This window comes from Cardiocondyla obscurior, linkage group LG03, assembly GCF_019399895.1.
Source record: "Cardiocondyla obscurior isolate alpha-2009 linkage group LG03, Cobs3.1, whole genome shotgun sequence".
Taxonomy (NCBI): Eukaryota; Metazoa; Arthropoda; class Insecta; order Hymenoptera; family Formicidae; genus Cardiocondyla; species Cardiocondyla obscurior.
This window is the reverse complement of record NC_091866.1, coordinates 1,942,476-1,958,303: the sequence shown is the minus strand read 5'-3', so window position 1 is coordinate 1,958,303 and position 15,828 is coordinate 1,942,476. Positions and strand designations below refer to the sequence as shown.

The window sequence follows — 15,828 nt, the reverse complement described above, 5'->3', positions numbered from 1 at the left end:
TCGGAAATTGAGCGGACGTGTATTGGCGCCACCGCCGAGTGACACCGCGAATAGAGGGACCAGCGTGTGTGTGCCGAGCGCGCGGGGCGAGAATAAGAGAAAAATCACCCTCGGACGCGAGCCGGAGGAAACACGATGCTGGGGTTAATGAAACTCCGCATCGTCTACATTTCACGAGTTTCATTTATAGGGGGGCGTCTTCTAATTATTTCCAGAGACGCGCATTTGCACGCATATACCTATTACTTTTTTCTCCTTTTCTCTATCTTTCTCTTTCTCTCGCTCACCGTTTTTCTCGCTGTCTTTCTTCCCTCTCGTACGAGGCTTTATGACCCCCGAGCGTACATGCACCGCTGCAGTTGTTATTTCCACGGCGGCGCATTTGCAACCCTGCCGCAATGGCCCTCTAATAAGTCGAATTTCTCTCGGTGGTGTGCTTCATCGCGGGACGCGCACCGATTTTCACTTAGCACGCCACCGTCGTTGTCGGAAGAATTTACACACGTAAACGCATTTCCACGTGTAATTGAAGTAATGCTCGTCTCGTCGTACACATCCCTCCCATTATCTTTCGCACATTTTTTAATTCATTATTTTTAATGCGGCGGCCGCGGAAATATGTCACAGCATTACGAACCAATTGAAATTAGTTGTAAATAACACGGACTGTATGAAATAGAACGTGAATATTTGCGATGCTTTTATAAAGCTGGCGCATATTGGGTTTCGCCTAAAAAGTATTTTTTTTTTTTAGTTGAATAAAAAAAAAAAATACGAAGAGCGGAGCGAATCGTGCGCCATTAAACTTTCGGCTTTTTAGCAAGCAAGAGAATGGCTTTGAGCGTAGACAAAAATTTCGAATAATCTCCGGCCGTCCTGTAATGCAGCCCCGCAGTTTGCAAATTAATTTCTAGCTCTTAAAAATCAAAGCGCGAGAGAGCGCGACTTCGCGTGCGAGTTCGAGAGGGAGTTCTGCGAAAATCCCGCGGCGTTTTCTTTTCCGCTTACCGGTTCTCGCCGGCAACCGTACACGCAGCACTCGAGGCACGCGATATAAGTGATACGGGCGGAATTTGCGAATGTTACGGAAGTGCACCTCGGGGACGAGGAACAGAAAGCGATCGTCGTACTTTTAACGAGCGTGCAGCAAGCTCCAGAGAGACGAGAATCGACGTAACTTTGGATTATCTAAATGGACCTGATCCCAATACAATGGCTTCTCTATTCCTAATGTTTCACCCACACGAGTGCGGGAGACATTCTCATGCATGCAGCGCAGAAAAAGACTTTTAAACGGATGCAAGTCATTGCGAATTCACTCACGTGGTGAATTCGATCGGCTTTTTCTTTATCCGCAGTAGCTCGATCAAAAAAAAAAAAATAAATTATTAAGCGAGGAGTATAAGCCTTATAAAAAATACAATATTTTATCAAACTCTTTTTAATCTGTGTTAGGTTAAAAGTTAGATTTAGATTCGCGATTTTATCAGATTTTATATTGACTACCCAGCGCTGTTAATATACGCAACAGACGCGGAACAATAATTTGCGATAAATTTGAAATTTTTTTTAATATTTTACTGCGCAGCACGGAGCACAAATCGCTCTGCTTGTTTGCAGAACAATCGCCAATAACGCTTTGTTACGGCAAACAATTCGCGATACGAAAAAGCCGCGTAGCGCCACGGAGGAAATGCAAAATATCCGATTCCTTCATTGGACTCGCAAATAACGGGGACGCGAGTCGCGTATAACCGGCGATATCCTCTAATTAATTGCAGCTACGATCTCAATTCGCTTATCACGCTAATCAATCAGCCCCGAGCACGAATAATCGCGCAATTGTTCCGTCAATAATAATACGGTGCGTTCGCGCGCGCGACATGATTGAGCCTCGCTCGTAGAAAGATCCGTCGGTGCTATGGAAATGAGGAACGATTGTCGCATTAATGAGCGCTTAACACGGATTTAAAGGAGATGGCGCTCAAAGATCATCGAGATATTGACCCGTTGACCGACCCTTCGCCTCCTCTCCCTCTCGCCCTCCCTCCCCCCTGTTGTTTATCTCGCCCAGCAATTGAGACTCGGATTTCGCGGGGGATGCTTTTACTTTTACGAGCCGCGCGCCCGTACATTTTGCAAGCCTCGCCGTAAATCGCACGCTCGACCGGCGGCTATCTCGAGAGCCGCGTCTCTTGCGCGGATGTTACGTACCTACGTCCGAAAATCATGAAGCGGGACGACGGATATGCGAAACCGTTGAATATACGCGACCTCATTCTCGTGCAGCCGATCGTGTTTCTTATACTTCGGCGGCACGCGAGAGCGGTTAAATCCAGTCTTTCATCTTCCGTTGGAATGGTTGAGATACGCGAGATAGCCCCGCGCGCGCCTCGAGAGGGGAAAGATTTCACGAGGGAATCGGTCTACATGCAGATCGCCTTTGACATACAGTAATCGATTCTGCGGAGTACTTTGCCCCGGCGTAAAACACGGTTTACGACAGCAACGGACGTGGAGTTTCGAAACGTTTACGAGACCCGCCTCGTATCGCGATCGCGCTCTCATATCCTGGCCCTCTCAACGTCGTTTAATCATCTTCAAAAATCAATTTTTGATTCCCTTTTTCCATTGCGGATTAAAAAAAAAAAAAAGAACTGGTTGGCTCGTACATTTTCGACTCTGCGTCCGAAAAGCTTAATAAAAACGGGAGTGGAAATCTTATTGTTGTATAGTATTATTGTACGGATCGTCTCTTTGAATCGAATATCTCGTTTTCTCAATGGCGCGGGGGCATAACTTGCGATCTCGATATTCTGCCGATTTTACATGCCGGAGCCGTTCGTGTGCCGTGTAACCCGCCGGCGGCGATAAACTGCGCGACATAATCGAATCGCGCGCTGTATCTCGCGGAGATTTAAAAATACCTTCGGCGTACTAAGGACACGGCACGAGTATCGCCTCGTAAATGCACAGCCCCCGAATAAGAATGGCCCCCCAGGGCTTGTATCGCAGAAGCCATCGCAATCCGATAAATGTAATCGCGAGAACTTCCGACGGCCGGCCTCGATCTCGCCCGGATGTTTATCAGCGCGTTCCGAGCGGAACGAAAGGGACCCGGGGGCGAGTTTCTTCCTCATTTCACTCGTTCGTCCGGAATTAATTGACGATGAGCGTTACTTGTTTCAGGACGGGCGAAATTCTGGTAATACGGACGTATAAAGTTTCGCTCCTTTACGGTCGTGTTCTCTCGCCATCGTCTTTTATGGTATCGTGCGGCGCGGGTCAAGAAAGAGCCGAAATGGAAAAGGGAGTCTGAAAACAGGTTGTGCCCGAAATGACTTTCGCGGAAATGGACCCCGTTACTTTCTATTTCCCTCGCAATTGCGTTTTTTAAAGAACAGGTACGTCGAGATAAAATTGATCTAAATTCTATCTACCTAAACGCCATCGGGCCGCGACGCGCTCTCTAATTAATAACACGTCGATTTTTACCTCTTTTGGTTCCTTTTAAAATACATTTCTCCCCTGCGGGGATATTGCGTTATTAAGCGAAATGATGGTAATGGTAATTTGGTTTTCGCGGAGATTTGAATGGAGCGGTATTTCTACGGTTTCTATTTTTTTTTCTTTTTTTTTTCTTTCTCTTTTTTTTTTAGAGATTACCGTTCCGTCGAATGGATAATGCGGGCGACCTGAAAACGTCAGTTTCCCTGGTAATTCGCGTTTTATTTGATTGTGAATCAATATATAACTAAGGCATTGAAAAAAAAAAAGAAGAACCCAGCTGTTCCGTTCAATTTTCGATCTCGAACCTCTTAATATCGACAACGGCGATATAGCATGAAAATTGAAAACACATTTTTGCGCGCTTACATGGGAATAACGCTTCCGCTGTGTGCTTTCTCTATCGGATGCTTCTACGAGCTTGGGCGCCGCTTGTGCCCACGATATGTCGCTCGCGATACAGGCGGATCGAACTGCCCTTAAACTGACGATAAACTGCATATTGTCTCGGCTAACACCTCGAGAAGAAGGTGCACGATGCTCCGGTCGTGCACGGCGTAAAGCCGAGCGATCGCGAGCCAATCGAAACTAACGACGCGAGGATCGAGCGGACGGACCCCGGCTCCCGCGACGTAACGTGGGTCGCGCGACAGCGCGTCTAACTTAAGATCAAAGTCGATGCCATTCTGGACCAACTGGGTTACCATGGAAATCAGGACGACGCGCAGCAGCCGATATTCTCGACCAGGAGAGTCGGAGCTGACTCGGTAAATTCTGCAAATGGAATTGCCAGCTCCCTCTCTAACGGACGCGGCGTTGTTGGTCCAGTGCGTCCGGTCAAAGGGAATTAGCGGGGACAACGTCAATATCGTCGTCGAGAGCGGAACGGCCGGTTCGTACGGTTATTCTTCTGTGCAATCGACAACGCGGGGATAATGACCCCGGCCACGCGCCGGCCAGCGGACAATAGGCCCGTCGCGGTAACCGGTCTATTCTCAAATTTTCTTCTATTATCTCAAATCGGCCGCGCCGGAGCTGTCCGCAGGTATTTCTCTTATCGTCGGAACCGCGCGCGAGCGGGCGGTGCTCCATTTCGCAACGGGAGCCGCATTGTCTGACAAAGAAGCACGTTACCGCGTTATTCCACTTTTTATCTCTCTTTTAATCTTCCGCGGCGACTTATCTCGATACCCCGACAATGTAGTCGTCGCGCAAAAACACCCGACGCCCGGGCATTACGACCGCGCTTTTATGAAGCATAAATGCAATTGACTGCTCGGTCCGATCCACGACCGTAAATATCCGGCGCAGTTCTCCGGCCGACGGTATTTCCGACAGAGTCGCGCGAGTTCGGCAGCTTTAAAGTTTCTCTCTCGTATAATCGTTTTCCCGATGGGCCGCGTACCTCGGGAGAGGCGGAGGAGACGCGAGGGTGTTCGATCTGTAGCTGCGTACGTGATAAAACTGAGAAAACGCGGAGATAATCGTCTCCGGGAGCACCGGCTCGCAGAGCGTGATCGTAAAGCGCGAGGACGACGGAAGTAACCCGCGAAAATCCGCGAATGTTGCCCGCTCGAAGTCTGCCGACGCGCGAGGGACTCGCGCGCTCACGACTGTCGGCCAAGTCTCGCCGGTTTTACGACGAGTCTTTGCGACGACGCGTCGCATTATTGCGAATCACTTATACGACAAACTCCTTTCCGTGTTCCGCGAACAACGCCTCGCGGGTAGACGGGACACTTATCAAATTTACGAATCCCCACCGTTTCGCGATGACACATACTCTGCAGTTTCTTCCGCCGGCGCTTTTACGACGCCGTGGAGCCGTAAATATCCCATCGGGCGTCTATAAAATGACGATGCGGCTGCTCGTCGACAACGCCTTTCGTTTACGTTTTTACGCGGCATGGCGATTTAAAACCGAGCAACCATCGCGATTGTCAGCTGAAATTACCGATATCGAAGTTTAATCGGATTTCATGCGCGCGCGGAGGGACGGAACGGGAGGGGAGGAGATATATATGTTTCACGTGTGTTGTTTTACATATTATTTTACACCTCCTCGGCAATTAAAAGCGCGCGTGGCGCAAAATTAATTCAGATTTTCGTATGACAACGGGCGATTTCTATTTCGCGAGCCGTCCCCTTTCCCCGCTCTTTAATTATTTACATTTTACAGCGACGTTATATCTGCGTTATTCAATTACGAGCGTATTGTTTATATTAATTTATTACATCCGGCGTATTATTTTGACATTCCGGGATATATCTCCGCGGCGGCGAAGCTCACCCGGCGCCGATTGCCAGCTAATGGCCACTGCCAGCCGTATTTTCATTTAACACGATCGTAGATTCCGAAGTTGCATAAATCACCATCGGCTGTCGGCATTTTTTGATGATTAAGCTGTAAGCTCGAGAGCAAGATTTATAACCTGCTCCGAGGTATAGTTTTATTGACGACTCGCGGAATAGGAGTTCGTATTTAAACCGGTTGGAAATATTCCAACGACGGCTGTTCTCGGCCGTTTCTTACGCTCAATCCGGCGCGCGGAATTTGTGCGGAATCCGGAACGATTAATTGCATAAATTATTATCGTCGAGGGACATCTATAAATCAAAAATAATTCGTTGGCCCTTTAAGCGCTACCGCGCGCCTCGCGGATGAAATAAAAGTAGTAGAGCACGCGGCGGGGGATTTCGTATTAATAAAGAAGATACTCGCCAATTATAATCAATCGCTATTGCTACGGAGATGGAGATCGCGCGACTAATCAACGTTGTTCGTGAACGCGACGCGCCGTGAAAAAAAAAAATGAACGACCCGCTGTAGCGTGTCACCCGGTTTTACAGTTCTGGGCACGGCGCGTAACAGATCGCGCATCGCGACAATACGATTTTATGACATAAACATGAGGCGGCGCTTGAAAGCTTGCGCTAATCATCAAATTATATAATAATATTGCGAGTAACATGTTTTATCAGCAGCGCAGCGCGTTTTATGCAGATAAAAAAAGGACCTAAAATTACGCGTGGGGAGAACGAGTGAGAGAGAAATATGAACATGTAATAATAAATGAAAGCGCACTCATATAAAAATATCACAATTTTACTCAACAACGTCATTATAATATATACGTCATGAAATTAAAAGGTAGCTTGAAAGCATAAAATATAAATAACAGTTTTTGTTTCTAAATAATTCAAATAAAAGAGATTTTTAAACCGTAAATGACAGCTTTCGGTCTGTAATTTTTTAAAATTGCATGCAATTGAAAATACCGAAAACAAATCTGCCGGCTCGGCGGAAAAATTTTTGTCTCGCGATGGTAATTTTCATGGTGACGCACGGACTTTCTTTTACCGAAATACTTGGTAACTGACGGATAAATGAAGAATGACGTTATTGATGCAGCGGCGGCAGACCATCGCGCCGGTTTTCGATACGACATGCATAAATAATTTAATCCGTTTTTAAATATAATATCGTTACATTATTACATATTTGACGTACAAGTTGCAATATCGGTTTGCTGTTTCGGGTTCGCAGGCAGGATTGTCTTTCAGTTGCGGCAAACATAATTAAAATAAGTCCTGACGCAGACTCGAAAAGTCAGAAATCTCCTTTCGAGTTTTTCTTGGAGCGAGACCGCGAATAGTTTTGCCGTAATTGCAAAGTTGCGAATGTATCGAGCGCGCTCTTACTTCATCAACCAGCGTTATTCGAGATTTATATTCCGCGTTTTATCTGATTTTCATAACGCAACACGTAAATTTTCCCATTTTCTGGTATAAATACGTTACATAATAGCAAGAAAAAGAAATCTTACGATTTGAAGAGACATTAAAAAAAAAAAGAAAATTAAGTAAGCGCAATAAACTTAATGATTATAATAGTTTAGAAATAGAATTCAAATATCGTATCTTTTTGCATATGTCTGAAACTTATAAGGTAATACTTGGATAATTCCGAAAGAGATATCGCATTGAAATATTAACATCGCTACTGTCACAAGGATTATAAGTCATGTCCATGGCGGTATACAGAATCCAAATGCGTGTGCGAATTGAGATGGCGAGGTATATCGTGGAATATAGAAATGTCGCTCGAAATGACGGACGGAATAAGAGAGCGCGACGTGCTCGGAGAGATTGTTTGGTGAAAAATGCTCCCGGGGGCCGACAGTATCGACGTCTTCGAGAAATTAAGTTCGGCCAAGAAAAATGAAATACACGCCACGAGGGTCGGGATAGAAAATATTTTGACAGAATATCACCCGTCCAATAAAGGAACACCGTGGGCGCCGCTCGATCGAGGCGGCCGTCTTCGTGGTCGACGCAGGCGCGTCCGCCACCGTCGCCGTAATCATCCAATTAAATCCTTGCACTACGTAATTTCCTGAATAACAACGTATGTGGCGCGCGATAATTATATTAAGCTTCAATCACACTCGTCAACGATGGCAAATCTATATAAAAACGACCCACGTTATAAAGCAGTTTCTAAAATTCGGCGCGCGAATTGCCGTAAATTTCATTAAATACGCCTGTGATACGTTCGAGAGACGCTCGTCGGTGCCGTTTGCCTTAAAACGCCAATGCGATTGGATACGTATATTTCACGAGCGAATAAAAATTTCGTCGCTTTAATAAAATATTCCCGAATTTCGACTGGATCGGTCATATCGCGCGTAATAAATTCTAAATTTTTTACTACGCGCTCGGGGGAATCAGCTTAGCCTCGGTACCTTTGACCATTTTTTCCCTCCCCCCGCGAACTCTACCGAGGGATGGGCGGTGATGGTGGGTATTACCGAGTCACCCGTCCGTGAAACCATGAGAGTGTCACAGGCTCGAAGCACGTGCTACATCAGCGTGCTCGCTTATTGCTATGCATTGTGCAAATTGACAAGTCAATTTACATTGGCAAAACCAACGGCGGTCGGCCGAGGATAGGAACGACGGATCCCTCAGGACACACCGCGGCCGAGACGAGCTCGGGCTACGCCCGCGCGCATACATCCGGGATGAAATGCTGCAAGCTTATTTCCGGCATCAAGAGTCGATGCTGCGAGATAAACCGATCATTAAATAAGTCCTCTGCGGACGGGAGCGCGCTCGTACGCAGCGTATCAAGAGGAACCGTACCGCGAGATCCGTCAAACTTGGCCGAACTCGACTGCAAACCGAATTCTCAATGCAGATCGCGTTAATAAATTATCGCTCCGCAATTAGGCGTTTAAGTAGTTCGGGCGCGTCGCGGCGGCCGGCGACACGGCGCAGCCCCGCCGCGGCAGATCGCTGTTAAATTTTATTATCAACGCGACGCGACGGGCAAGGAATATTTGAAATGTCCCCCTCCTCTCCTGTATGCAAATAGTGCACGCAATATTTGTAATCGTGCGCGTGTCTTTCAATTAACAGAGAGATTACAAATGTAATTCTCTGACAGAAATGCAATGCAAACAGCACGTGTCGCGTTTCATTTCGCAAACTAAATAACCTGTTAATCTTAAATGCGCACGTCTCTCTTCCTCGGTGAAATGCACCGAGCTCGCGTTTCCGGTCCCGCGCCGGGGAAATTAATGGTGGTGAAATATTTTTTTTATTTTTCTCCTCTAGAATTCATCGTCGTATCATTCCGCGGTAATCGACGTCGCGTACGAGCAGCAAACTGCGAGCGACAGGTGAATGTGGCCAAAGGGTTATAACCGGAGCCTTTAAAAACTGCGAGCGGAACGTTACACGCGTGAGCTGCGTTCGAAAATTGGAAAAAAACGCGGGCGCGACGTTAATACAATTCCGCTGCGTGTTCGGCATTAAAGTGTTCGCTTTGTCCGAACAACGGACGTTGTTGCGTATCGTTTCGAGCCCCGACGGGCTTTTTTTTTTTTTTTTTTTCCAAACACCGGTTGTCTCCATATGAGGTTTTAAAAGTGAGGGAAGGTTCGGCGGCGTCTCTGCCGGAAAGTACGCGCGAACGAGAACGCGGAAAGCGGTCCGCGGCCGATCCGTTTCGGAAAATATCGCGGCGTATGAATAATCGAGATCGCAGTCGAAATATTAAACAATGACGAATCGGAGGCGAGGTTGCTTTTGCCGGGCATACTTTATTCAGGGGTGCATCCATGTTGCAGCGACATAAGCTACTGCCGCGAATAAATCCGCGAGTTTGCGCAAGCGGCGGGTAATACCGCGCGCGCCCGCGCGGCCTGTCCGCGAAAACATTTCAATTATTATAAATACATTTTTTATTCGCTCCCGCGGGTGCCGAATGCTACCGTACGGTATTTATCCAGCCCTCGGCCAGCGGGGCTAAATATTTCATCCCTGATATAACATTCGCGCGGCCGCCGCGGCGCGGCTTATCATTTACGCCGATAAAGTATTTGTAAATTTAATGCCTCGCCTAATGCGTCGAATTGAGTAGTGCGAGCGCGTACGCACACACGCGCAGAAATTACATTCGTTTGGTTACTATCCTACTGGCGCACGTGAAAGATTCATCTCGCGTTGCGTTAAATATGTTTGATCGTCGTATTTATGATTAATAATCCCGCCAAGTGCCAGAGATGTGTGAAACGGGTTCTATATTTATTTGCTCATTTATTTATTCGTTGGATATAACTGGTGCGAAGCAATCGAGGCCGATAACATTTTTATCAATATTTCATGCTTAGGAATTTTTATTTATTTTTTTTTTTTCTATTTGTGCAAACGTTCTTAAATATGAATCTACATAAAATTAGATGAATAAATTTATTCAATATGCATGGCGGGAAATTATGTTTGATCGACCAATTTCTTATCTTCTGCAATCGTGCAATTGTATATACCTATGTATAATAAATACTACGTAAAGACGGAGACCTCCGAGTCTTTTCCCTTGCCTTTTCGAGCAGGAAGGGACGTGGAGACCGCGAAATGCAATTTTCGAATGCGCGCCCGTGTACAACTGGAAATACCGGTCTAGGCCGATTTGCATCGTTAGGGACTCTATGTGGGTCAAATCGGAACAGACCGCCGGCCGCAAAGTCCGAAGCCTACACGCTCTCTCTCTCTCTCTCTCTCTCTCTCTCTCTCCGTCTCTCTAATTCTCTCTCTTCCCTTTGATATTATCGATTCGGGCTGTATGGTGCGCTCCTGCTGGCTGCTACCGCCGCTGCACGACAGCCGTTTGCGTACATGCTTCCCGCGATATGACAAACAGCATGACGCAAGCGACGCCTGCAACGTCGCCGATATAATGCACATGTGTCGTTGATACGGCACGAAACGTCAAGACGTGTTTTCGAACGTCGTTATAACGATCGCGCGGCGGAGGCAAAGCGAAGGGTGCGAATATTGGCCGAGGGGGAGGAAAACGTCACACGTCCCTTCAACACGGGGCGCGATAATAAGAGACGACGTGAACCGAAATACATCTTTCGATTACCGCGCGACGCAAAAAACTCGCCTTGCTTAACGATTCAATTAATTTTTATACGCATTCGATCACGTGAGGTATTCGACGGACGGAGAATGTATAAAGCGCACAGCGATTTTAGAAGGTGTCAAGTGTGTGAGCTTTTGCTAAGAGAAAGAGAGAGAGAGCGCGGGCGAAGAAAACGCGCGTCGTTTTCCCGCGACATGCGGAAAATGCGTTGTCTCGGTTCCCAGCGGAGCGTGAGAGAGCTCGTATTAGATACGAAACGCGACGACGACACGATGCACTCCGGCGGATATCCCGGCGCAAGAAAACGACAAGGGAACGGCGGCTGGCGAAAAGGGAGAGAAAACATTTTAACCATCGACGAGAGCCATTACCGCGCAACAAAACTGCTCCGCTCTCACCGCGCCTGTCGGCCCGATGAAATCACCCGCCGTTAAAATGCGCGACCTAGACTCCTTCGCGGCCGCAAGATCTTCAATGTATCGCGGCTGCGAGAACGAGAAGGGCGAAGAGAAAATAAAATAAAAAAGAATAAAAATAAATAGGGAGATTTGCCTCGGGGGAGCGCGATAACGCCGAATCGACGTTTCGGCGAAGATTTCTAATTCCGGCGCGGCTTCGCGTTTCTGATTTTTAGATAAATCTGCAGAGGCGCGCTTCGCAAAAGGGACTCAACGGTTTGCCGCATTTGCGGCGTTAATCCGTTCGGTAGTAAGACGTAATACTCTAATTTTCCTCGAATTCATGAGGATTTTACCGGGCGTATCATATGCCGGCGGGATCGAATTATCGTCAAGCTCGCTCTCTGATGATCCTCTTACATGGACTCCTCGATGCCGTTACTTTTTCGACGTCAAATAAGCGAGGAGAATTCTTGTCTGATAATCGCTACGGGGCGTCTAATTAATTCGACTTGCGTGGACGATCCGCAGAATGAAAAGGCATAATTCTAACTAGTCGCAGCTTTTATCATAATAATTATATAATTATCTTTTTATTTCTCTCATACGAGCTTTCGTAAAATAATTTGTACACACGCGAAACTTAAAAAAGTTATATTTGCGATCTGTATTTTTATTGTATTGCAAAGTTATAAATGTCACCCGCATCAGTCGTGCATTTTTCTGAGATCTGGCACGAGTTATTGTTGCACAAATGGGTTTTTTTCCCTCCCGTTATATAAGAAAATAACAGCCGACCGAAGGTGCGCTTTCGGAATTGACGTGGTGTCGAGGCGTTTTTCATCGACCCGTCAGCGTAATTGTAAAAAAATGATATTCATACAACCTCGGAGCTGCGCCCGAGTAGAGCGACACAAAACGAGGTGCTCGTCTTGAACGTTCGCGGCGTGAACTTTATTTCCGACGAGAGGTGCGCCGATGAAATCTTGGTCGATATCCTCGTTAACCGGATGTCTCGCGGCCGCGAAAGGTCTGTCGGCGATACGATGTGTCGAGCGCGGTTCCGCCAACGACGTTTCCGCGAAATGGCGGAATTGTGAACGGTATAACGATTTTCCATCGCCGTGAACGTTGAAAGTGAACAAGAAGAGCGTAAAGAGAAAGGCGTTAAACAATGATTCTTTAGTTCCGCGTGAAGGGATGGCCACGCTTCGTAGCCGGCCGGTGCTCCCTCGGCATTTCGAATTTTTATCCTGACGATGAATTTTTACGGCCTTATTGCGACCTATTCGTACGGCGCACCGAAGTTTTCGTACGGCCTCGTGCAATATGCAGCCGGCGGTGTTTCATCGAGGGGGTGCAGCGAACGGCGCCTCGGAGTCTTTATCTCGCGTATATAAAATGCCCGGGCCGTAATACATGCAATAACAGCCGTTGTTACATATGCCGCTGCGAAACTAGTTAATGAGAGAGAAGCAAAATGCGTCCGCGGTCTCTTTGGCGCGCAAAAAATTAATATCGCCGTTTCCTCATCGTTCTCTTTATCGCGCAAACGTCGGGCATCAGCGGCGTGCATTCTTATGTACACGAGGGAACGGCTATCGCCGGAGCGGCCAATAAATTAAATTCAATTTAACGAAGGTGTTTATCCTAATATCGGACGCGATTGCACGTGTATTGATGTGAACGGGCAATAATAGGCTGATACTTATCGCATTACGCGGGCATTCACGCATCGGTGAATTATATAATCACGAATCCCGCCCTCGGGAAGCGCCGCCGCCCACGATGCGTAATTGCATACAAAGTGAAAAATTATTCTGACAGAATGAATTCATTTATATGCGACGCGAGAAAATTACGCTTTTATCAATATGCGGACGTATCGCGTTCGACTTGGCGGCCAACATTTTTATAGCGCACGTGACATAAAGCGGCGGCCCCCGCGGGTCGTCCGCAAAGAGCGCATCAATTCGTAGGGAGAGAGAAGAATTTTTTTTTTCGGGACCGAAAGGGGGAACCGTGTAAATTTTAATTACGCGTCCCGACCGATCGATCAACTAGAAGCGTTTACGTTAGTATTTTCCATACGTTAAGAGTCGCGTCAGCTGACAAGAATAACTCATCGCGAAATCGAGGGGAAGGAATAATAATAATAAAAAAAAAAAAAAAAAAAAAAGCGGAGATTATTCTCATCTCGAAATTGCCCTGCGCCATTAATCATCTAACCGTTTCCGCATTTCTGTGTTTAGTACCCATATCACACATCGTGGCACTGGTCGGAGATTCCACCTATCTTCCCTGCGACATATCAACCACTCACGAGGGCGACTCCGTGCATCTTGTGCTCTGGTATCGCGAGGATCTCGGTACATCAGTTTACAGGTAAAGTGCAATCAATCCGTACACACACAGACGAGGGTGCGCGCAGACCGAGCATACACAGACGCCGGAGACCGTGTACGGCGATTTGCGAACTGCTGCTGCCAGTCGTAACAGGAGCGGATTGCAAACAACTCGTCGGGGACAATGCGAGATTGGTAGTCCGCTTTTATCCGAAAATTGTCTTCGAACTCGATTTTCGTCGTCGTCCCGCTCAAAGAACGCATACCGTGTTTGCGATAGGAGTAACCGTTGAATATTGCATAAGTATCGATTCAGGGGATTGTTGAAAAAAAAAAGAAAGAAAGAATGGAAGGAAAGAGGGGACGATGTGCCAGACACTGTCGAGAACTGCGCGATTATCATTTTCACGCGCGACGAACTAAATACAGAAATATAACGACAGTAATAAACGCGTGGGAAATATTATGTCGTCGCAGTCGTTGTTATATTACGTCGCGGCATTGTTTTCGCTAGCACGACGAAATAATTACCGAAAGCGTAATAAACGCATAAGGAAATTATATTACTATTGCAATCACGGTTGTATTGTTTATCGTTATTATCGGGTCATCATTTTGTCAATCATTTTGTTAATATCGTGGAGAGAATGCTATCGATATCCGGGAAAGACTGCGAGAGGCTCGAAGCTGACGGTTTTTAATCGCTTGCCTTGGATCCAGTCCAGAATAATACAGATTGGATTTCGCGGCCGCGTTACATGGTCCATGTCGCGTCGCGATGCACATACTAATGACAGAACGCAATCCGGGGCTCGAGAATATGCGTTTACGATTGAAAAACGTGACAAAAAGGCAACGTGAAAAAGAGAGAGAGAGAGAGAAGGAGAGGAAAACGTGGCGAGTATTTTGCATCCGTTCCTCGTGAAGTATCGCAAACAGATTTTAAACGGCTCTCCCGTGATTTTGCATCAGATTTTAATTATCCGTCACGTGCGCCGGCCGCGCGGCGGTTTTTCCCCGCTCGTCGGGCGCAAAATGCGACCGAGCGCCAGTTCGTGGATAACGAAATTTTCGCGACAGTTTCATAGACGCGCGAACGCCGGCGTCTTAACCGAGTTAATCCCCGGCGGACAATAAAATTGCGCATCCCGGCCCGGTCTCTCCCTATATCGCCCGGCGCGATTTCGCTCCGTTTTAATTTTCCCTCACGTATCTCATAAAGTACGTGAACTATGCGGGGAGAACAAACAGATTGCCCCTTATCGCGAAAATTTTCCCTTGCCCGTGCGCGACAATGGGGTTAATTATTTCCACCATGTTGAAAATAAATCGCGTTCGATCTGGCGATTCTGAAGCGACGCAATCGGATATCGCGCGCGTAAACAATTCACCCGTGAAATATAACGTTTTATTCGTCTGAGAAATTTTACATGTCTCGCCACGTGCGCCGCATAATTTATACATTGGCACATAATTTTATAACGAGATTATACAATTATATATATACTTCTTTTTTTTTGTGCAATTCAATAAATAACAAAAGGCTTCTTTCGCGCTTACCGTTACCTAATTCGTGTCGCCAATATCATCGCATTTGTTTTTCAAAATTTTATCTATCGCCGCGTTGGTCACTGCACGTCGACCATGTATTGCGTTTTTTACGAAGCGGCCCTTGTCTACGCAGATTAGCCGCGGCGGTATTACATTAAGCACTTTATGACCGAACGGTGTGTGCGGCTCGGGACTACTGGACGCCATCATCCGCTTCCCTTTCGCGGAGGAGCAGGAACCGCCCGGCGTGTCTCCGGCGCGTGGTTTCGAAAGCCCTTCTCAAACGTCGCGATATGTACGCCGACGAACCCGTGACGCGGTAACGTAACGGATCCTAAAACGCGGGAGAAATGTCGACGGCGACACTTAAGCGGATTCGTTCATTCGCTCGTGGCGTTAAGTCGCGAAAATACTAGCGCTTTTTCACCCGCGGCAATAACGATCGCGCGGCCGGCGAATACAAACGACGGACGGCTTCCGCTATTCGCGCCCGGAATAGGAAGTTTAAAAAATCGTGTCACAGTCGTCACGGGGCAAATCATCAGGCGGTAATTAGCGACGAAAAGGGGGAGGGGAATAGCGCGCGATCGCCGTT

At 47.1% G+C, this 15,828-nt stretch overlaps 1 protein-coding gene across 1 annotated transcript in view; it reads left to right on the top strand.

Annotated features, from left to right (window-relative positions):
• LOC139101423 (neural cell adhesion molecule 2) overlaps positions 1-15,828 on the top strand; it is a 188,342-nt gene that overhangs the window by 101,475 nt on the left and 71,039 nt on the right. The window contains exon 2 of the mRNA XM_070654559.1: positions 13,590-13,722. Coding sequence (XP_070510660.1) covers positions 13,590-13,722 — 133 coding nt within the window. The remainder of the gene's footprint in view (positions 1-13,589; positions 13,723-15,828) is intronic.